The sequence below is a fragment of the Sander vitreus genome, chromosome 2 (genome assembly GCF_031162955.1).
Source record: "Sander vitreus isolate 19-12246 chromosome 2, sanVit1, whole genome shotgun sequence".
Classification (NCBI taxonomy): Eukaryota; Metazoa; Chordata; class Actinopteri; order Perciformes; family Percidae; genus Sander; species Sander vitreus.
This window is the reverse complement of record NC_135856.1, coordinates 19890439-19913986: the sequence shown is the minus strand read 5'-3', so window position 1 is coordinate 19913986 and position 23548 is coordinate 19890439. Positions and strand designations below refer to the sequence as shown.

Below are 23548 nucleotides of genomic sequence, written 5' to 3'. Positions count from 1 at the left end.
GTGTTTCTTCAGACAAATTTTTTTTTAAGATTTGTTTGGGGGGCTTTTTTCCTTTATTTCAGAGTGACCGTGGATAGATGGGAAAGGTGGGAGAGAGATGGGGGATGACACGCAGCAAAGGGCCGCAGGTCAGATTCGAACCCGGGCCGCGGTGAGCTAGAGGTCGCCCCTCTTCTCAGACATTTAATTGTTGGATTGACGGAGTGGTGAAAATCCAGTATTTCACAAAATAAAAAACAAAAGCCTTAGCTAATAATTTATGTTTCTAACCCTGTCAGATTAATTTTGTCCAACTTCAGGTTGGTAACCTGGCAGTTTCAGCGTTATGCCAAAGGAGAGAGAGCAAATTAAAATGCAAAGTCATCAGATAATCCTGAATGTCATCTTTTTCAGTACAGCAGGATCTTGCTGTACATTGGAAATGATGTATTTTTTTACTATCTATAATGCTTGCTGGTTATTTCAAGACTTTCTTCTGTTAATTACAGACACCCCTTTTTGCATCTTTTTTTTTTACCATCTATAAATCATATTGCTCGCTGGTTATTTCAAAAGACTCTTTATTGTTTCAATTACAGACACCTCTTTTTGCATCTGTAATGGACAGTATAAAAACATGATAAAGAAAAAAAAAATATATATATATACAACAGGTTGGTTTAGCACCAGGTTTTTCAACAGAGCGCTGATCACAAGACTGGGCCACCCCACAACACTTGTGTTGAAACGGCAACCATAGTGACATACATACAAGGGTAGTCAGACACATAATACACACTACAGGTTTAGGTTTTGACCTACAGCCAGACATCTTGGATCTACCTTCCCCTTTTAACATGATACTGATCCAAGGTTAGTGTTAACTGATCATCTCTGTCCTTTATCACATGCCTGATAAGCAAAAGAGCAGTAGGCCTAGCTGTGGAGGTAGGCGTCTCTTGCTGCAAAAAAAACAACAACCAAACTCTTTAACAGCAACACGTTTCCCACCTGCATTTCAGTTGCAAATGCTAGTACATTTCTGAAAAAAAACTAATGCTATCATTACTAGGATCTGTTTTTCTGCTTCATTGAGGGAAATGAAGCAGATTTTTTTTTTTGGGGGGGGGGGTCTATAGCGATATCCTTTTAAAAATCACTTTACATGGCTATGGAAACAACTTCCCAGGCCATTGGTACTTGTGTACATCCATTCGTCTGTCAGCAATAAAATATTTACTACATACTGATAAATCATCTGGGTTTGTATTGCACCAAATAGATTCTCTAGTTTTACAGTAAGGGTTGGTAGTGGGACACAGAATGTGCAAAATACAGGGGAGGAATCTGTGTAGTGGGAATAATAATCTCAGATGGGATAGTGCAAGAAGTAGATCCAACACCAACAGAGTATCTGTTTTGGGTGAAAAAAAAAAAAAAAAAGAATTAAAACAAGGCAGAGCCCACAAACCAACAAATTAATCAGAATCTACTTTCTATAACTGCATAATGTCATTTTCTTCATCACTTCACACATACTCATTTAAAACGTGGGTTAATTGCAGTTTAGTTCCAAGACAGCAGATATCGTTAATATTTTTTAAAGAAATAATGACAAAATATTTGGTTTAAGTACAGGCGGATGGCCAATTACTGTAGTTCAATACACAATTTTATAGGTGGGGCCCATACACAGATAGTGTTCGGGGTAAAAATGGGGCTTAGTGGATATATGAGTCCTTCATTCACACCACGTTTTTGGCTACTGGCTTGCAATACAACAGTGACTAAAGCATCAAAGAAAAATATTGCAAACAAGGCTCGGATTGAGAGAATGTCATTCAATTTCAATATACTTTTATTAAATCTAAAAAACTTTAAATTAGCAATTTGGAATTAATACCATATATATAGGTCTATATATATAGGGTGACTATACATTTAAATTAATTTGGGGGGATTTTTAGGGCTGTACGTTCTTATGGTTTCAGGTTAAGATTTACAATAAAAGGTCATTGTCTGAAGTAAGTGGTGGCCTTGATAATGAGGTATGTTAAGGGGGAGATGGCACTGTCTTTATGCAGTCACACTTTGCCTTTCCTTCCAATACAGCCACACTGACAGGGCTCACTGTATAAGTACTTATCCTGATAAAACTCTGTTTAATGTAATGATTTGATCTACTATACGCGTTCAGAAAGACAAAGGCAATAAAATAAAAAAAACAAAAAAACACATTTCTGTACATACATATCCATGGATAAAAATAGTGCAACATCAAGCTTTTGTTAAGTTAGACTGCTACATAATTGCTGAGTGTAAGACTGAACCATAGTGAGATGGTCAGTCCACGTGGTCAGCTCAATGTCCAAAGGCACCACGTTAAACCACAGTCCCTTTCCCAGGTAGGAGGAGGCTTCATGCTTCATTTAGTTTTCTGAAAGAAAAGAACGAGAGCACAAATTAATTTTGTGGTGATTTGAAATTGAAGTTTAATAAATGTTGATATTCACTAAAAGAAGCGAGTTAGTTACCTAACACAAAGTCGCACCATCTTGGCCCGGTTAGGCCCCTCATTCGCGATTGTCTCAACATCTTTGCTGGTGGTGGTTGTGGTGGTTCAGTAGACACAACCCCAGGACTTTTGTATTTGCCTTTCTGCCTCCCCACTGACATCTCATCCTGCTCCTGGATTGATTTAGGTGCAGAACCTGCTAGCTCTCTTGAGGTTGTGCTCATTTTTCTTTCAGTTTTCACAGCTTTAACAACTCCTACCAGTTCTCTCTCCCTTCCTGCAAAGAGGTATGCAGAAGGTGACCCATCATCCAGTGTCACAGTACAGGAGTCCCACTCTTCCTCAGTTGATTCATTGTCTGGAGAGTTGATCTTTCTCAGAAACACCCGACATTCCTTCAGTGTCTCAGGACTCCAGGCTTTACAGCAGAGGTTCTGCTCTTTTTGTACATCCATAGGCTCCTGAGTTTGGTCAACAGAACTGGTGGCAGAACTGTTCTCCATACGGTCAGATAACTGATCTTTTGCTGATCTGCGTAATGCTTTACGTTTTGGTTGTAGTCCAGTCACTACATGTTCCTTTGAACAACTTGTAGCTACTTTTATGTTTTTCTTATTCCTCTGCCTCTTTCGCAACCTCTCCCTTTCTTTCCGGGTTAGGAACCTTGTCCTTGCTCTAAATAGAGTGGTCCGGTATTTGTCAAATGCTCTGCTTCTCCACCATTGGGCTCCTTGACTGAGTCTGCTTGTTGCAAACCTGGGAGTGAAAAGTTGACGCCTAATCTTATGTATTGATAAAAGTGCCTCATTTCTTTTCCTCAACCTTCTTTGAGCCTGTTGATGTTGCAAAGGACTTTTTGGCACAGTTTTGGCAAATTTCTTGATGTGTTTGCGGAGTCGCTCTGCCTGAGGACTGTGGCAAACACTTGTTTTAATGGCAGAACGAGGGAAGTGCATAAATTCGTAAGGATTACGGGAGCTTGCCTTCTTGACAATAGCCAGAGACTGTGTCTCTGTGGTCTGCATAAACCAGGAGCAAAGCTGTGGCATGCTACAGGACCTTGGTTTGTTAAGAGGACAGTCGAACAGCGTTCGTACCACAGAGGAATGTTTTGAATTCCTGGTAAATGAACTGTTGCCTTTAGTGCCTATTTTTGAATTGAAGGCAGTTTCTTTTTCTTGGTTCTCCACAGTGTTTGAGACCCAAGTGTCAGAGATAAGTCGTATTCGCCTGGCAAGCTCCTGGTTCATCGTATTTTCCTCAGCTGATGCTGCCCACCACCTTAGCGTGTCTTTTGGGGTAAAGATTGAGTCTATAGACACCTCTGCCACTCTGCTCAGGTCCTGAGAGATGTTCTTACTCTCTTGTCCACAGAGCAGTCTTTTCTCCCTTGAAGTCTCTAAACTACTCTTTTGCTCCCCCTGTCTCCTATCATTGCTAGCCTTGTTCAGCAGAAGTTGTTTGGAGCGCCGTAGCAGGGCATTACTGTGGCTGTATGATCTAGAGGTGGAGGTGGCAACAGCGTGCAGTAAGTGGATCGATGGCTTTCTCACTCTCATTGAGTGACGCACTGCTACAGGCTGGTTTGGCAGTTTGCCTTTACTTTCACCCTCTGTTTCTATGCCTTCTTCTGTTTGACTGCTTTTGCTTGTTGACTGACGACTGATTGTCCAGGGCTCTTTGGCAGATTTGAATTCTGGTAGGACTACTTTCTTATGAATTAGTGTTTCAGGAGATCGTCTATTATCCTTATTTATCTGAATTCTACGCTGCCTAGGTGACACTGTGGTTACTGTGACTGAGATTCCAGAGATTTTAACTTTTGCAGGTCTACCTGGTTTCCTTGAGGGTGCAGAATCGTCCCTCTTCTGACATTTGATGTTACTGCTAGATTGAGGGGCAGACTCTTTTACAGGACTGACAAAATGTAATTCTTCAGACAATTCTGTTGAGGCCGTTTTGATACTACCTGAGCTGGTCTTCGGGTTGTGCATTAAAATGCCCAAGTCACTTTTAAGGCCCACTGCTTGACAAGCATGGAACTCTGTTTGCAGCTGGTCAAAGCCCTCAGACACCATTCGTTTGTTTCTCCTAGAACGGCCATACACTACGGTTATTTTAAGGTTCCTGTTTACATTATCCTTAACGTCAGATGCTATAACAGATTTTCCATTTACAGTTTTTGCCCCCATTACTGAATCCAAAGCCTTCTCCTTGCGTGGTCGACCAATTGGCCTCTTTACCTTTTGCTCAAGCTGTGGTCCCAGCTTCTTTGGCCGGCCGGGACGCCTTTTTGGAGTGGTTTCTTGGAAAGATATTGAGTCACCTAATGATTTCTGGCTCTCAGGTCCAGCTCCACGCTTAGTTGGAGTACCATCACCTGATCTTCTGGAACCTATTTTAGGTGATGCTGAAGCGGACTTGGGTGAAGAAGCAGACTTGGCTGGTGAAGAGGCTGACTTAGGTGAAGATGAAGCAGACTTGGCTGGGGAAGAGGCTGACTTAGGTGATGATGGAGCAGACTTGGCTGGTGAAGAGGCTGACTTAGGTGAAGATGAAGCAGACTTGGCTGGGGAAGAGGCTGACTTAGGTGATGATGGAGACTTGGCTGGGGAAGAGGCTGACTTAGGTGATGACGAAGCAGACTTGGCTGGGGAAGAGGCTGACTTAGGTGATGATGGAGACTTGGCTGGGGAAGAGGCTGACTTGGGTGATGACGAAGCAGACTTGGTTGGTGAAGAGGCTGACTTGGGTGATGACAAAGCAGACTTGGTTGGTGAAGAGGCTGACTTGGGTGATGACGAAGCAGACTTGGTTGGTGAAGAAGCAGACTTGGCTGGTGAAGAAGCAGACTTGGGTGATGACGAAGCAGACTTGGGTGATGACGAAGCAGACTTGGGTGATGAAGGGGCTGACTTGGCTGGTGAAGAAGTAGATCTTGCAGGTGAGGTAGCAGACTTTAGTGGTGAAGAAAAAGATCTTACTTGTGAAGTAGCAGACTTAGTTCTCTGGCTTTTGGGTTTCTTAAGTGTCCCTGACCATGAAGACTCTACACATGGGTCAAAGGGTTCCTGTGCACTCGAACCAGAAGATGCTGATTTGAGACTATATCTGACCCCTTCCTTATCCTTTACTGGTGATACAAACATGAGCTTTATTGGACTAATATACTGGACTTGGGAGTTGGGAAGGCTCTCAACACAGGTAGCAGACTTCATGGTGACATCCATATTTGATGGGTTTTGGCGATTTCTTGAAGTGGTCTTTGAGTCCAGTAGTCTTTTTGGAGATGACCGTAGCCTTCCAAAAGGCGTGGCAGCACAGTCGCTGACATCTGTCCTATTGTCAGGGCTCTGTTTTTTAGGACTCTTCTCTTTGTCAGCCAAAGTTTGCGGAAAGACCTGGTTTGTAGAAAGACCTTTTGACTCTGTGTAGGATGGTCCATATTGTTCTTTATGGGTTGTTTCAAAGGGAAACTTCAATGTGTGCTCAGGCGAAGACCTTGATTCAAGCTTGGTGTCCTCAGCATCTGGATCTTTGGATAAGGCATCTAGGGTGCTAGATGTCAAAACCTTGTGCTTTTGCGTTCCCTGGTTAAAGATGCTTTCAGAGAAACATGCAACGTAGAACCTGGGCTCTGTCACATAGGAGGAGAACCACTGTGGAGGTACTATATTTCTCCTGGATCTCCTTGCATCCTTGGAGTGGTGTGATTGACATTTCTGCTTATCTCCAATAGGACTATAGCAATCTTTACCTTTAGCTGGTCTATTGTCGGAGCTTTGGCCCGATGGGGCTTCTTCCAGGTTCCTATCACTTCCAGCACCACCACCATCTTCTTTACGGGGACTGCTACACCGTTTTGCTGAGGTTGCAGTCACTGTCATCACCTGTGTTTGTACACTGTCACCCTTTGAGCCTTGTTTGCCATACTTGCTCTGCAGCTCAGGGGTCGGTTTTTGAGTGCTTGCAAGGGTAAGATCCTTTTCCTCACTGGATATTTCCCTTTCCTTCTCCTCTGCTTTAATGATCTGAACTTCTTCTGTTACTATAACTGTCTGTATCTCCTCTTTTACTTCATCCCTGTTACTTTCTGCAGTGAGAATGTTCAGTGGTCCCTCCCTAACTCTATGATTCTCTACAGGGTCAACACCTACCTCCATTTCTCTTTTAGACTCCTCTTTAACTAGATTTGAATCTGATGAAGTGGGCGATGTAGAAACAGTAATATTTCCATCTTTCAATCTTGCCCTCTTTGCTAGTGGTACCTTTCTCCTACTGTAGGACTGGTCAAACATGGCAAGCTCCCGTTTAATTTGTAAGGTTTGCCTTCTGGTTGAAGCATCATCAGCAGGTGTTGCTATAGCAGTAAGGACTTCTTGGCGACGTCGGGAGCGGGTATTAGGTGACTTGGGCTCTTTGCTATCATGGCGATTGAACAGCTCACTGAGATTGTAGTCACTAGCTCTGCCTGTGTGAAGCACTGTGGTGATGATTTCAGTCAAATGGGCATCAACCTGAAACTGCAGGTTCTGACTGGTTGAGGGACACTGTGGCTGATCCTTTTCAGAGACATTAACAGCTGGGGAAACCAGAGGTGGGTCCTTCTCTATAGGTCTAATTGTCTCCAGTTTCTCGCTGAAGCGATTCACAACATCTTGCAACGAAGTCCCACTTGGGTTCCGCTCAGCCGGACTACTTTTTGGGGTCCTACATTCTCGCTCCACTTCTGTAGTTGTATCCACATCTGCTTCCTGGTGGCTTGCATTCACAAGACCATCTTTATCCATTTGGTCAGCTTCCACCTCTTGTCTATGGTGAAGGAGGGAGGGTGGCTTTTCATCAGTTTTCTTATTGATGTCTGAGGGTATAGGGGACAGAGGAGGAGGAGAGGGGCTCTGCTCTCTAGTTAGTACAGGACAAGGAGGATCCCCATCTCCAACCCCTCTTTCTTTTGTATTCCTGACCTGTGTCAGACAGGCATGGTTTAGATAACAGGGACAAGAGTGGGGGTTGTGTTGGTTATAGCAGATCGATGAGGAAGGGCATAAACTAGAGGAGGGAGTGAATCGTGAAGGGGATTTGGATAATGAAGGAGAGGATGCAAATGAACACACTCTGTTGTTGATATGACCTACAGCCAGGCTTTGGCAGGAAATGCAGTGCAGCCTCTTGGGACACATAACGGTGTAGGTTTCCATCCTGCACCTCTGCACACAGCAGTAGCTTGAGCCCAGAGGAGCCTCACTTTTACAGTCTGTTAAAGGATAGTGATGGATGTTGCAATTGGATTTGGGGTCTCCTGGATGATACATTATGCTACCATGACCTTGATGATCACAATCGATTAAAGGGTAGTATGGGCTGCTGTTATTGGCTTTACATTCACTAAATGAGACTGCATTAGGGGTAACGATATCCTGTGGGTTTACGCCACAATGACAGCAGTGAGATTCAGTTTGATCTACAGGTCTGTGATTTAGGAACAACAGCAATTTTTCCTGGCGTGCCAGCTTCAGAATCTGGTAGAGTAAGGAATGGTGTGCTGAGCAGAGCGAGCTGAGAACAACACCCAATGCAGAACTCTGGCGACACTTAGTCCCTCGCTGTTCCAGGTCCCCCGATTCTTCCATAGATGACAGCAGCAGGGAGCTAGAGGCAAAAATAAAGATTGGAGTTTTACTCATAGCTGAGCCCATCTTAAAAAAAAAAAAACGTACTCACACAAACTACCAGGTCCGATTAGGTTTTAAGCAACATTATTATGAACATTATATTGTATTACTCAGTCATAGTATAGTATATGGTTTCCACCTTATCCGCATGCAAATAGTCTGTAAACCTCCGGTCTGTTTAATCAGGCAAAGCCACATTTTTTCTTTTTTCAGGCAAGTTACAATGGCGGTCTGACAAAAAGACACCATGGAAGACAGCTATTCACAGCACTCCAAATTTCTTCATGCACACAAGTAAACAATTACCCTTCCATCAATTAATTTTGCCATGTTTTTATAACTGCTGTATTATAAGAGTTGTTTGTGGCCAATTGCAGCCCACTGCATTGTTTGGATTTGCTAACATCATAACAGAATAACATCTTAATTAAAAATCCACGTTTGACAAATACAAGAGATAAACATTTTGAAACCCACACATTGGGATTGCCTTTTGCTGCATACACAGCCACTTTTATGAAAGTGTGATTCAAACTGGATTAGAAAGTTTTGGGGTGAGTTGCGTTGCCAGGTTTTGTCAAGTCAGCTTTTGTCAAATCAGCATGAAAAAGCAGTTCCCTGAAAACAGGAACAATAATAAAAAATAAATAAAAAAATGGTCCTAGTAAACTGTTAATCTGCAAGACCCTGAAACAAACCATTATGTTAGTAATTATGACAGGCAGGTGATTAGAGAAGTGTTTTATTGATGAGTTGCTGAAGGCAAATGATAACATTCAGCTAAAAGCGGAAGGAACGATTGTAGAACGCTTAAACCAAAATGTTTTTTTTTTTAAACAGCACTTCCACCAACTAACAGCTCAAAAAAACATGTTATTGTTCAAATCAACGAACAGTTAAATCAGGTCATGTGAGGGATTTATTTCACTATAAAACAAGTAATTAATTTTTAATTTTAATATCATTACATTTGCAACAAGTGTTTTGATAATGGATAGTATTTCCAGCCCTTGTCAGGGTTCAACTGGACTTGATGCAGTATAAGTGTTACATTCTGTAGTGTTGTGTGTCGAGTTTGTTTAAACCAAAAAAAAATGTAATCACTTAAATAATTTCATCTTAACGTAAGCACTAAACAACCACAATAGTCAAGGGTGTCATTGTAGGACTAAATAAATTATATGGGCTAACATTTAAAAGCGTTCATGCAGCAATACACATTTCACATTGCATCAAAGTGCTCGATTACAAATTAAGAACTACAACAACCAAACTAGTAAAATTCTGAAGCACAATCAATAAATAAGTATGCAGCAACAACACAAACTGTTTTTACAATAAAATAGCTTATAAATTATAGTGCAATAATTAATTTATGCATAAATAGCAGATTTCTGTTAAGTCATTTCAAAGATTTGCCAGCAGTTCACAAACAAAAGCCTTAAGCTTGAAGTATTCTAGAATATACTGCAATTCAACTTATGCAATGAAATAATTTTCTTTTTCTCAAGAGGTGTTTAGGCATGTTTACAAACTGGTTCTTTGATATAAATAGCAGATAATTCCCAGAGTAGAGACATCATGCTGCACCATGCTGTGGCCCCAGACACAGGCACTGTGTACTGATAGGAGTGGAGACATTCAGGAGCGGAGACATCAGTAAATTTGTATAATTTCAAAAGGTTGAAATTCCAAACAATCTGACCAAACGAGGCTTTACTTTCTTCTTACAATTAGCCTTAAAATTACAAATAACAGATAAAATAAACCAACAAGGACAAATTCTTACACCAAGAATCTCTGACTTGTGGTGCAAGCTAAGAACATATTATACAGATATATTCTGTAAAGAAATCTTTCACAACAAAATGGCTGAACGACTGTATAATAACTTACTAAAAGAAGTTTAAGTGTTGTTGATGATGATGGCAATACATTTACACCTATGTGTTCCTTGAGAGACAAACAACTCACAAGTGTTCCTTAGCTAATACCCCAGCAGATTCAGTATTATAACACAGAGGCCTCGATGTGAAACCCGACACTATAGGCAGATAAAGTTCAGAGGTATATGTGGCAACAAGGTTAGAGAGAGAGTGAGACTGACATCACAGCAAAAGAAATTGAAGCAGCTTTGTGTGGGTAACCCTGAACTGCTGCTTTGGTAGTAGCACTGTTAATGGAAATAGGCCCATCTCAGAGGCAGACGCAACATTTAGCATTTCCCCAGACAAACAAAAAAGCCTGTAAGCCTTGCACTGAATCAAGTCAAACCAAAAACTACTGTAACCTCCAGGAGTCTACACAATCAACCATCAATAACATTTAACCCCATCCATGCACTAAATCCTAACCTGTCATGTAGGCTTCAGACATTACAATACATGTCATCTTGGAATTAGTTGAAATAGGCTTCTTTGTTGTAGCTACGCCTCTTTGTGCCAGGGAAAAGTAAAGATTTAAGCAGCAGTCATGTATGAGGTTTACAGTAATACAGCTACAGTAGCAGAATTAGTAAATATGTGATAATAAAAGAACATCTTTTACAAACAGTACACATACGAAATAACGTACATTTCCCAAGCTTATCAGTGCACACTTTAAAACATGCTGCAGAGATGCATTCCAACTACACTCAATACAATGTTCAGACTAGCTTGCACAAAGAGAGGAGAACTATGTGGACACAAAATCGCTTTCTTAAGCTAATCTCTTCAACAAAAACTCATTGTAAAGACGTAGCCACCACAGCAGTTTATACTGTACAATCTCCCTGTTTGTAGAGGTGTCTAAATAGCAATGAGTTTTAAATCTGTTAAAATGGCTCTAAGTCACTTCAGTAGCCTAGGTAAAATACCCAGAGAGCGATAGAAAACTGCAAATGACAATCATCAACGCTCCTTTAAGAAGGAGCTTTATGAACTGAATCAAACCTGAATAACCTAACATCTAGCAAACATGAGAGTCACACTTTATTTCTTAGTTTTAAGAGGTCTCATACTTAATCCTGGGCATCTAGTGGGTACCAATCAAAGTCAGGTTGTCTCTTTGAAAAAACCCAAATCATATAGACATGAAAACAAAGTTAAGAACTTCCTGAAGGTTATTTTTGTATCCTCTTATTACCAACAAATCCCCTTAAGAGAACAACTGATTTATCCTTAAAAGTATGTTCGTTGTAGCCACAGACTGATACAGCGTATACCTCTGTGCCATAGAACTCCATTGTCATCCAAAAATTACTGTATGTACAATCTATTGCACACCTGCAAAACAGAGGCACAAGAATACTTTCAATTTAAAAAGTAGTGGACAAAAGCAGTAATGTTTCAGTCATACCTGATAAAAGTTAAAGACAAAAACAATATGTAACTTAAAAAAAAAAGAAAAAGTTAAAAAACACATGGCCCCTGATAATTTCAATATATCAGGCTTTGGCCACACAGACAATACATGTTAGTAGGATACAATTCTGTTTTAGTCTTTCTGTGGGATTTGTTGATAACCCTAAACATAATATGCCACAATACATTTCCTTTAAGATCTTTTAGGTTTAGTGATAAAAAAATTAAGCTATGAGGTGTTTGTTGAGTTTCGCAGTTTCGCCACTGTGAACAAAAGCTGCAATGAGCACCACTGCCTCCTGAAAAAATGCTGTACCATGTAGCTGCTTTAAGGAAGCCCAGGAATAAGCTAGAGAAATACAGCTAAAAGTATGACTATCACATTACAGACCTGAATATCAATATCCATATATTTTGTAAAGGCATTTGTTGTGTTTAAACAAGTGTCTCCAGAAAACATGTATCTTGTCAGAGGTGATGAGTTCAAGTTTTGAGGAGTTCTAGAGGCATTTTGTTGTCTAGAACATCTTTGCGTCAGCAGCTGAGGCAAGAGTCCCTGAGTTAGTGGTACCAGAACAAGACGAGTTGGAATTGGATGAACAAAAGTTGGCAGATTTCTTCTTGGGTGGGTTCTTCAGTGTTCCAGTACGCTCTTTGACTTTGTATTCCAGTGTGCTGTGGGGCACCCCATAAACCCCCTGGGCCTTGGACACACTCATACGCCCTGCCATCACCATAGTGATGGCCTCCTCCAACAGTTCGTGGTCATACTGGCGGTATCTCCCACGTTTCTTTCTTGGTTGCTTGTCTTTATCCCGGCCACCGTCTTCTGAATCATCCAGTGAGGAACCGCGTGGTCCCAGGCGATGAGGAGACTGGTTGGCAGTGCCTGGACAGCCATGTTGTAAGAAAGGAGGTCTGAGTTTGAAGAGAGACGAAGGTCTCCCAGTAGTTGTCGAACTGGCGGCACCCTCCATTGATGAGGTATGTTGAAGTAGGTTTTCAGCCATGCTGCCATTCTCTGCTGGGATCGACCTGTTATGGTCAGACATGGAACGGACCTGAGGAATACGCAGGGACGCGAGTGGCTCCAGACTGGAAGTGGGGCTTAGTGGGGGCTGGAGAGCATCCCTGAGCTGGAAAAAAGACTGGGGGAGGGTTTTCTGTAGACCACCCGGCTGATAAATGGTAGGAGAGCTTGAAGGGAAACTCAAGTCTCCATTCTCGTCTGCAGCTCCTCCAATTTCTGCCCTCTCTGCCCACGCCGCCACCTTCTGCAGAACAAGACGGGCTTCACCGCCCAACATTGATGACATCACATTGTATGATGTCACTTCATCCCGGATTCCTGGTGCAAGTTGATGCAGCATCCCCCGCCTTCCCTCAGCCCAGCCATCTAGACCTTGTTGCAGGGTGTGAATGGGAATTCCATAAAGCAATGCGGCCCGCTGCTCCTGCAGCCTCCCTGAACGTATATCCTTCAAGGCCTTGGACAGCAACCCTTCAGACAGCTCCAAGCTCCTCTCAATGTACTCCTCCTTCTGCCTGCGCTGCCTCCTAGGGATGGGAGGACCAAACAGCAGGGTCAGGATGGAGGGTGTTTGATTTTGGCATAGGGGACAGGGGGGTGGGGGGGGGGGGGGGGGGGGGGCAGAGCGAGGGGTCCACTCCTTTATGCCTTGTGTTGGTAACATCACTGCGACTGTTATGTTTCATGTCTGTCTGTTCTCACACACTGCTGCTGTGTGTCACTCACACACACACTCACTCACTCACTCACACACACACACACACACACACTCTGTGTGTGTGGCAAAGCCTCTTCACGTCCAGGTGGGACAGTCTGTGAATGGCTGGGGTTACTTTGGCGCTCACACACAACCCTTGTAGTTTTGTGATATCCTTCAGTGAGAGTCCTACATGCTTGAAGGTTGAATAATCAAACTCATCATAACTGGATCAGTAAAAAAAGGAGGTGAATCGTTATGAGGTACTGCAATGTTCTCCTCATTGTACAATCCTGAGCTGCTGGCAAATGTTATAATACGGTGCCATTGCTGTGACGTTACCGCTCAAGAGATAAAAGAGTCAACCCCAAAGAACCAAAACACCAAACACAAGCTAGCTCTTCATAATGACTAACAATAAACTGACTTGACGCACTGCCAAAGAAGAACAAAGAAGTGTGCATTTCATTTAGGCCAGAGGTGTTAATTAGCCGACTTAAATTAAGCAGCGCTGGTAAAAAAACGACAGTAAAACAACACAATATTGATGCTAACCTTCCAATCTTAGCCATGCTATACACCTAAAAGAAAATTCAGTAGACTGCTGAACTCCGTTAGAATTAAGGATTTACTCACATGCAAAGTAATGTTTTAGACAAAAAGGCCTAGGTCATGTAAATGTATTATTGTATTGAAGAAGACCCCTCAGTTTTAACTAATTGTAATGATAGGGCTAATCTTGTGCATTTTGCCACAAGGCCGAATACCACTAACATTTATAGCCAGAGGAAATTCAAGAAAAAAATAACTCTTACCCTGAGGCCTTGTGATTAGATGATGATGAAGTTGCTAAGCAGGCCGAGTTCCTGTTGGAGAGGTCGAGCACGCCATCTGTTACAAAAACAATTCATTTAAACTGGTTAGGGTTTGAGTTACAGTGGTTTGGTACCTTCAGTGGGCATCAATGTTACAGTCTTAAAACTTTGGAAGCTGGAAACATTTATTTATTGACTTAAAATTCAGTTTGATGCCCTCCCTACCTGGGTCACTTTCACTCTCTTTTTCCTCCCCAATTCGGATCACTGTGAGGTCCAGAGGGGCATCTGATGTTTCTGACAACGGTGATGAGGTCCTTGTTGTAACACCATTTGTACTCGTGTGGAGTAGGCACTTGGACGCGTACTCCAAGGCAAACTGATGTATCATCTTCTTCATTAGCTCCTGGGCAACCCGAGGGATGTTGGAATCACAGCCTGGGGACACATCTAATGAAGACGGCACAGGTGCAATAGAAGTTAGAAAATGACTGGATTCGACTTAACAAGCAGGATTTCCAATTTTATGCTAGAATGAGTTACTTAGAGAAATTGTCCCATGATAAACACAAGGTCTGGATTATCCAGAGGAATGGGACATTGCGTGTGAAAAGATAAATCGAACGTAATGTTTACACAAATGAAATTCAATTCACCTCCAAGGTATTAGTGTGGCAGCAGCAACATCAGAGAAGGATAGCTCAAACCTCATCACATAAAACTGAAACTATCTGCATTGCAAATACAGATAGTCGGCTACGTGCGAAAACGGGATTTAACATTTTGGTGACAGCACACAAAAGAGCTAGTGTCAAGTAGGAATGTTACCGACAACTAATTTGCCCGACGTTTAAACAGAAGTTTAAATTAAGACTAGTCCACTAGTCTAAAAGTAGTCTCGCATTGCCAGACCTTCCTCCACAGCGCTGCGGGAGGTTTGGCTAGTCCACACAGCATTTCAGGATAGGAGAAAAGGTGCTCTAGTTTATTGGCATTTCTTAAAACCAATCACAATTGTCATGGGTGGCGCTAAGCGCCAGACGGAGCAACGGTGCCTCTGCAAAATAGCCTCGGGAAGGAAATTGTTTTGGTGGAACATTCATAAGGTTGTTTTAGTCGCGCAAGAGAAAACTCAGACAGATAGTCTAGCTAGCTGTCTGGATTTACCCTGCAGAGATCTGAGGAGCAGTTAACCATAGTCCTCATACATCGACCGGAGTTTAGAATGCCAACACAAAGAAAGCGGAAGGTGAGGGACATCTGGCCGAAAATGGGGGACATCTGGCGGAACCTCTGGCAGCACCGAAATTATCCCTTAAATGAGACGTTTTCGACATATACTAGTCTAAAAGTAATAACACTCAGAGAACAGACTTAATTAGAGCACAGTTTTATCTATAAAGTTAAACATTGTTCAAACTAATTTTGTGATTGTTATAAGAGCCATTTTGAAATTTGTATGCGTATATTGATAAAATAATGATACGTTTAACTGACTAGTATTTCTGGGGCTGACTAGCAGGGGTAGCAACATTTAATCAACTAGTCGTACACACCTCTAGTAGCAAGTCCTTATGCCAGAATACAAAAGCAATCTGGGGCCTTTCAAAGCAGACAAGTCAAAGTGGTTCCAATCACACTGATTTAGAATTGTGTTATTGTTCCTGCTAATTCTTCTATTTAGATTGAAACTGAATAACTACGAGGCAAAAGCTGATAGCAGTGCGCCTTTGACAGGAGCTTTAGTGTATCGTAAGTTGACACGTTTGAGCCATGCTCCACAAGGCAGAAAGACACCTGACTCACCTTTCTTGTTAAACACAGCTTGGAGGAACCTGTGCGCTGATTGGCTGCTCTCAGAGAGAGCTGGAGCCTGACAGGGAGAGTAGTCAGAGGGGGAGGAGAGGGGCGACGTGGCTGCAGGTACTTGATCCTACAAGAAAAAAATAGAAGTTACTTTACTAACTGCTTTTATTATCATCAGTACAGTATATCCTATGATATTCTATATCTTATATCAAACAATATAGTTATTACAGCTGTAAACAGCTACGGATAACTTACATGTGCTTGTTTAAAGGCAAAATACAAACACTATTTGTGGATTATCTTGACTAGAACAATCCTTACACTGCTGAGTTTGTCCAGGGGAAGGTTGCAGAATGAACATTGAGAGCAACTTGTTTCTGGAGACCAGTCATCCACCTCTTCAGGTTCACAGTCTGACAGGCACAATAACACATAACCAGGCATTAATAAACACAGGTACATTAAGTATCAAACTGCCCCCTACTGTAGTCACAATACAGGAATGGACAAGGAACAGCAGTGGTTTCCAAACATCATCATACCAATGTTATGCCAAGAGAACACTTTACATACTGCTGGCAAAATTCTATCAACATATGGTCTGACTCTATATTGTCATATCGTCCAACCCTAATATGACAATATGTACCGCAAGACAACAGACACGCTTCAGGCAATATTTTGCTGTATGATTTACAGCAGGTAACACTTACTACAAAGCTCTTACACTTGAGAAAATCCTTAAGACAGATGTTGTCGGATCATAAACTCTGAGTGTGAGAGAACCAAAGTGTGCTGGAATTTTTGGTTCTTTTACTATGACTTGACTAATGTCAACTATTCTTAATATCTCTGGTTGTAGTCGATGATTGTGGGCAATGTTGCAAATCAAAGAGCAGATTGGTGGGAGTGGTTATAATATCTATAAATAGTTTCTCAATTAAATCACCAGAAAATGTATTATGATAGTATATACACACATTGATTGAATTATAAAAATAATTAAACAATGATGAATACATATTTTATCTATATTGCCCACGCCTAGCTGCCATCAATAAATGCTATTACAATCACACGAGGGAAACTTTGGCCCATATTTATAAAACATGACTAGATCAGTACTCTTAAAATTCGACAATCAGAAAATAAACGTCCGTCAAACATTGTGTTTGAGTTTCCATCAGGCAATTCATCAAGGCTGCCAGGTCTCTATTACACATCATCTGATTATGTTCCTGTCTAGCCCCACTCAAACTCCAGATGGCACTGCTGACTGCATTGAGACAACAGATTGTGTCAAGCAAGCTTTGTCTTTTGGCTGCTAGTGCTACTGGCCTGTGATAGCAAGCTGCAAGCTAATGGAGATAGTAGATCTAAAGAGTAGTGAATATTTAAGGTGTATATCTATCCCTGTCAGATGTAACGGACAGAGTTAAAATGAACAGATACACTACATGTCAAAGCAGACTTCATAGGAATCAAATTAGCTGTGATTCGATTGCAATTAATATCAGATTGTATATTACAATTAATTTACATTATCTGTATCTACTATGCATTTTGACTGAGATGCGTTTTTCACTATGGTCAGTTGAATCCATCTAAATTAATCAATTCTATGTATAGTAGGCTTATGCCCTTACAAATAAATTAATTAAAAAGTTTAATTCATAATCTTTAACCAGGAGCAATCAAGGACCAGCGTGCAATGTACTGGCAGTGTTGTTTTGTTTGCTTTGGTTTAAGTTTCATACCATGCTGTCTTCTTAAATGAGTAGCAAGATTGGGGGTGCCCCTGGTATTTTTTATTTAAAACTGAACTTTTTGTATACTGTGAATGTTTTATAAAGATTTCCTTTGTTGTTTTGAGTCCAAAGTGCTTCAAAAGTCTGGACATCAAGTTGGCTAGCAGCACACTGTACAGAGTGGAGTCTGACAAGTGGGTGACGTGAAGTTGGTATGTGATTACAGGACTTAGCAGGTGAGTAGTAGGTCACACAGAGACACATGCACTGGAGACATATCTAAAAATCTTAAACTGATTTTCAGTTACATGCCAGATAACCACTTTTTTTAAACCACTAGTGTCTGTGTTATTACCAGAAGGTCAGATGGACTGTGAGGTCATTATCTATGTAAAAATGTCTGTCATCTAATAATCCAAGTTATTTGTTTTTTACTCTGAGAGGCACACAAGGGATGGAAGTATGAGTATATATCATAAATGTATAGACTTTATAGATTAAATGAATCACTAGGTATATATAACACCATTCTGTATTTGTGTGTCAACTTCAAAAAGAACAAGGGTAATAATAAATATCTGTTAAACAAAAAACTTGAATGTCACACACACAATACTATAAACATATTTCCAGTGACTCAATCCCACACTGCCCTAGTGCCATAAATACTCACTAGGGAACCAAATGTGTATCAATCCATGTCTGAAAATATAACACACAATTTCCTCCTGTCTGAATAATATTTGCTAAAAACTATAGTGCCCAGCTGTTTGGGGAAATAAATAAATTTGGGGATATTTATTTTTAGCCTTTAAAAATAAATCTCTATGGCACATTTTGGGGAGAAAATGTGCTTGGGTCTGAGTGCTACAGAGGATTGAGAAGTCAGAAGGTATTAAGAGACAGACTAATGCATTGTTGGTTCTGGTCAGTTCAATTTTTTGTTGAAAATAACTACAAAATACACCTCCGATTACACAAAGTGATCACAACTTGTACACACAAAAACCCACCATCAAATAAATTGAGGTCCCTCAGCAGCAGTGGGCCATAGATTCCCTCCAGAATGCTTTCAAACCCTGCAAGACAAAATAAACAGAAACGATCCTTCAGAGCTGATTTGAACAATGATATTGATTGATATGCATGTTTGAAGTAATGTTACTTGACATTTGGGTGATGTACGGTCTACCCATTGTTTATGCTTGTTACCAAACTACAACACAGATTCTGTGTCAACACAGAGTCTAACAGCAAAGTGCACTGCTATAGCCAGCTGTCACCAACACCTGCAATGTTTAATACATAGTCCATATAATCACTTGGTAAACAACACAAGTAATAAATGTGATTCGTGAAAAGCAGTTACATGAATACTTTAATTCGTTTTTGTTTTTTTTGCATTCTGAGTTTAATGTCACTGTAACGTTACTTAAAAACTACAAATCAGAGGAAACACAGCTAGCTTCGAGTGAGCTAACGTTGGCCTAAGTTTCCCGGCTTCTGTAGCATAAAAACTGTGTTCAAAATAGCATCGATGCGAGGAAAACCGTTACCCGAGACCTCTTAACTGTATGCTTTTCTCATATTGCACTGACATTAGCAGCCCAAACGTAGCAACAATTCCCTCCCCCAAAAAACATCAACAGCGTTATGTTAGCAGAGCATTAGCATAGCCAACATATATGTTAATAAACAAATTTAGCAAACGTTGCAATCAGTTACCTACTAAATATATGATACGCATTAATGCTACATGAACAATATCGCCTCAGTCTTATAACACAATCTGACAGAGCAAGCACCGGCAAGTAGCAAGCTAGCTCAGAGGGACAAAGAAAATGAGCCAACTCGAAGGGCTAGCCAGCTGGTAAATATTAGCCTGCCAGCTTAACTTAACCGCTAACACTGGCCACCTATGGTTCCAGGCTACTAGCTAGCTATTAGCTATTAGCTAGCTAGCGTTAGCTAGCAATCTCACATAGCAAGGGGGAGCGATCCCTCAGCTACCGGGCGAAATCACTTTGAAGCTCGTTGATTTTCTTTTACAAAATATGAGGCTGCAAGTCTTATCGTACCAACGCAGTGTATCAGTTTGTGTCGCCAAGAATCAAGTTCCCGCCGAAACCCTTTCCTTTCGGCCGTGCAATTGGGGCACTGCACGGTCGCCATTGTGCGTCCTTCCCCCCTCTCTCTCCCTCTGTCTGAAGTCTGAACGACAGGAAGACGCGGCTGAACGGTTCACCGCTGCAGCACTAAGCTGTCACACTCTCAGCCCACCGCTAGAGGGACAGGCTTTAGACAGATTATGGAACATTTGTGCCCTGAATTTGGTCTCACGGATACAACTGATTCGCTCTGTTACAAGCCTCCCAAATACATGTTTGTGGGCATATAGAGATACATAATAGTCTTATAAGGGTCCTATAGCCTAATGTCAATGAACTTATAATGACGATGATGTGGATGATCATCTACTGTTGGTCACCCATGGCAGTTGTTGCATAGGCCTATATGGTCATGTCACGTGTCAACACCCCATTGGCTGCTATCTGTGTGTGTGTGTGTGTGTGTGGGGGTGCATATATATATATATATATATATATATATATATATATATATATATATATATATATATATATATATATATATGTATATATATATATATGTATATATATATATATGATATATGTATATATATATATATATGTATATATATATATATATGTATATATGTATATATGTATATATATATATATATATATATATATGTATATATGTATATACATATATATCTATATATATGTATATATATATATATATATATATATATATATATATATATATATATATGCACCCACACACACACACAGATATATATATGACTTTAAGAATAATTTTGCTGTTTAAATATTATTTATATAGGTGTATTTTGTGTCCTTCATGAAAGCCATAGCCATATAGTTGCAAATTATCAGCTTTATGGTTTTTGATGTAGTTAAAGGGAAAATCATAGTTCAGTGAACTGCCTCAATTTGTCTGTTTTATTTATCTTGTGGGTGAAGTCATTACATAAACCCAAACCAAAGTTTGGGGAATTTAAAATACCACAGCTTGGTGCATACTCTGTTTTAAGTTTGCTGAATACTAAGCAATTATACTGTATAATACAGTGCTGTTTGTAACGTGGTGGTGTCCCTGTGAGTGTTAAATGTTACACTGGTAAGATGAAAGGATACATTAGACTATAGATAATGCATAAGGTTTACTAGACCTCATATATCCCTGGGTTATACAGAATGAAGGTTTTATATATAGATTTAGCGACCCAATGATAAACAGTTTATTATAACCATCTGGGGCACTGATGTAGAATAAAACCAAACTTGACTGTTATCACTCTGTCTACCTAAATCTAAATCACTTCTAAGCAGATACTGACATTTTTTGTACTGCCAGCGCCTCCTCAGTGCAACCACATGAGGGCAGCAGAGAACTTTAGATTTGTCAGAATACGTCTTCATCTACTTAGGTCCTGTGTGCACTATAAGATGTTATCATGAACAAAGGGTCAAACGGGAAGTAACTTGATGATACGGTCTTCAGAATCATTCATTCCATTCTCCAAAACCTTATGAATATAGTTTCTTTGTTTACATTCAGTCAACAGGGCAGCCAAGCCCCAGACCTTTACGGGCCCCACATGCTCCGGTTTTATTGTCTGCCAATATAGCTGTAAAAATTGTAATTAATTGCAGATTTAACAGGATTATGCACCACCAAATCACATTGTCATCTTAGATAATGTAATTTAAGGTGGGTCTTGCATTATCTGGGGGGTCCTTTCTTGAAAAGGGGCCACAATATAGCTTAATAAAGACCAGATTGTTTTAAATTTATTGTTTATTATTTCAGTTGACAGTATGTTTAAATTGCAAATTAAGTTGTGTTTGATGAAATTACACAAATTGACACACAGCAAACCTGGGGCCTGATCCACCGAATAGGAGTTGGTTTCTGGGGCTATAAGCAAAAATATAATTAAATTGAAATATGTGTATTCTTCTGTCTGCACTGTACTTGGTGGGTACTTGGTGTACACTAATGCACAGAGAGTGGGCAGAACAGGGTTTCAACAGGGGGTCCCAGCTCACTGCTGCCCCAGGGCTCTCTTACAGGTCAATCTGGCTATCCATCCCTTAATCCAAAACATCAGAATGGTATGAGAAAACCAACAGAAAAGGGGTTCATGGAGAGTGTGTGAGTGATTGAGTGAGGGACGGAGGCAGGAAGGCCGATTAAACAACATAGGACATTAAGTGATGAAGAGCTATGGAGTGCTGTAGAGCAGATCGGGAGATGTGATTGAAAGTTGAACTTGGAGGAGGCAAGTGTCACAGGCCCAGGTGGAATTCATTTTCACGGTGACTTAGAGCATGGAGGCTGTGGAGATGGTGATGAAATACAGGGGCCTGGTAAACAGCACTTCTGGGGCAGAGCGTGACCAACAGCATACAGCCCAGTGTGCTCCGGGGACAGAGATGATTACGAGCAGGGTCACCACGTGTGTGTGTGTGTGTGTGTGTGTGTGTGTGCACATTGTGTTTATGCGCATATAGTTCTAAGTATGTGCGTGTGTGTGTGTGTGTGTGTGTGTGTTAGAATGCACGTGTGTTTAAGTAGTGTAACAATGCAGTCTACCTCCAGTGCGACGACATACTGTATGTATTGAGTGATCAGAAAATGAGCGGCAGCTTAGCACCAAGGTGGTGGTCCCTCTGCTGCCTCTGCAGCAGCCCAGAGGAACTTTTAACACCTCAGCCACCAACATATCTCATTACTGCAACACCACACAGTCCTGACTGCAGTGTGTCTGTGTGTGCGTGAGAAAGCCTGAGCATGACTGTATAAAAGCGCACCTGGATCTTATTATGTTGTTCAGAAAATGTGGGGCACAGTAGCTACACATTTTCAGTTCCCTCAGTTTCACTGCCTCAAGAAGTCCAAACACAACAGCCAGAAATAGACTGCGTTGACAAACTACCAGGTATTTAATATAGCCACAGGATGAAGAAATCAAAAGAACTCATTACACCCACGTATAAATCATGTCCTCAAAATAACCAAGGCACGATGAGGACCAAATCATTCATTTGATTTTAATCTAACTCATTCCTCCTTTACACTTTTTTTCACCTCTATCGCATCACGTGTCATCTCTTCAGTTTCCCTCTGTTCCCTGAAGAGGGCAGTGTCGACAATACTTGTTAAGAGGCTTTCAGTCAATTAAATTTACAGGTGCATTCCATAGACCCAAAGTTGTTTTTTAAGATGATTAGAACCAGTTCTCCATATGCCATAAAAGAAACACCTCACATATTTAATATAAACAGGATTTAGCTGGTATTAGTACGGTTTTATTGTTCACACTAACAATTAAAGTGGCTCAGCGTGCTGGCTCGGTATGAACTCCTCGCCCTGTGTGCCCTCGAACTGTCTGTGACGCATATTCCCCGTTGTTTTTTTCTGGTTTCATCTCATCTTAAATTCAAGATGTCTTGCTGAGTTTACTGCACTGTAAGTGAAGGTAGAAGGTAGAAACGTGAGTCTTTTGCACACTTGTGTATGTGGCGTTTAATTCCCCCCCTTCCCAAAAAAGTCTCAGATAGATTTTACTTAACTGCCCTGTGGTGTGCACAAACCAGTAGGGATCATGTTTAATTTGATGGGGCTTTATAAATTAGGGATCATGTTTAATTTGATGGGACTTTATAAATTAGAAAAAGACTCCAACAAGGCTTAATGTCTAAAAGCTAGGCTTACGCCCATGGGCCGGGCTCTTTTTAAGGTGGTGATTTGTGACCGTTGATGGATTGAGTATGTTATTTGTGCTAATACTTGGATCCAATATGTTTAATCAATTGTACATCGAATGA

At 40.9% G+C, this 23548-nt stretch overlaps 1 protein-coding gene across 4 annotated transcripts; it reads right to left on the bottom strand.

Annotated features, from left to right (window-relative positions):
• Positions 1–543: 543 nt before the first annotated feature.
• lcorl (ligand dependent nuclear receptor corepressor-like) lies at positions 544–19849 on the bottom strand. Of its 4 annotated transcripts, none has more exons than XR_013502594.1 (9): positions 19691–19849; positions 18626–18691; positions 16186–16277; positions 15862–15988; positions 14281–14505; positions 14056–14131; positions 2514–8146; positions 2310–2416; positions 544–1393 (listed from the first exon to the last, which is right to left on the bottom strand). XR_013502594.1 is itself a non-coding variant. In XM_078260429.1 (9 exons), exons 1-9 carry the CDS (start codon positions 19782–19784, stop codon positions 2409–2411), a joined length of 6276 nt encoding a protein of 2091 aa, XP_078116555.1. In that variant the 5' UTR covers positions 19785–19849; the 3' UTR covers positions 544–2408. The 4 variants fall into 4 exon arrangements, 3 of the variants coding, with proteins under 3 accessions (XP_078116555.1, XP_078116544.1, XP_078116563.1); XM_078260429.1 differs by having other exon boundaries at positions 544–2416; positions 2514–5012; positions 5058–8146; XM_078260418.1 differs by having other exon boundaries at positions 544–2416.
• Between the last annotated feature and the right edge of the window lie 3699 nt (positions 19850–23548).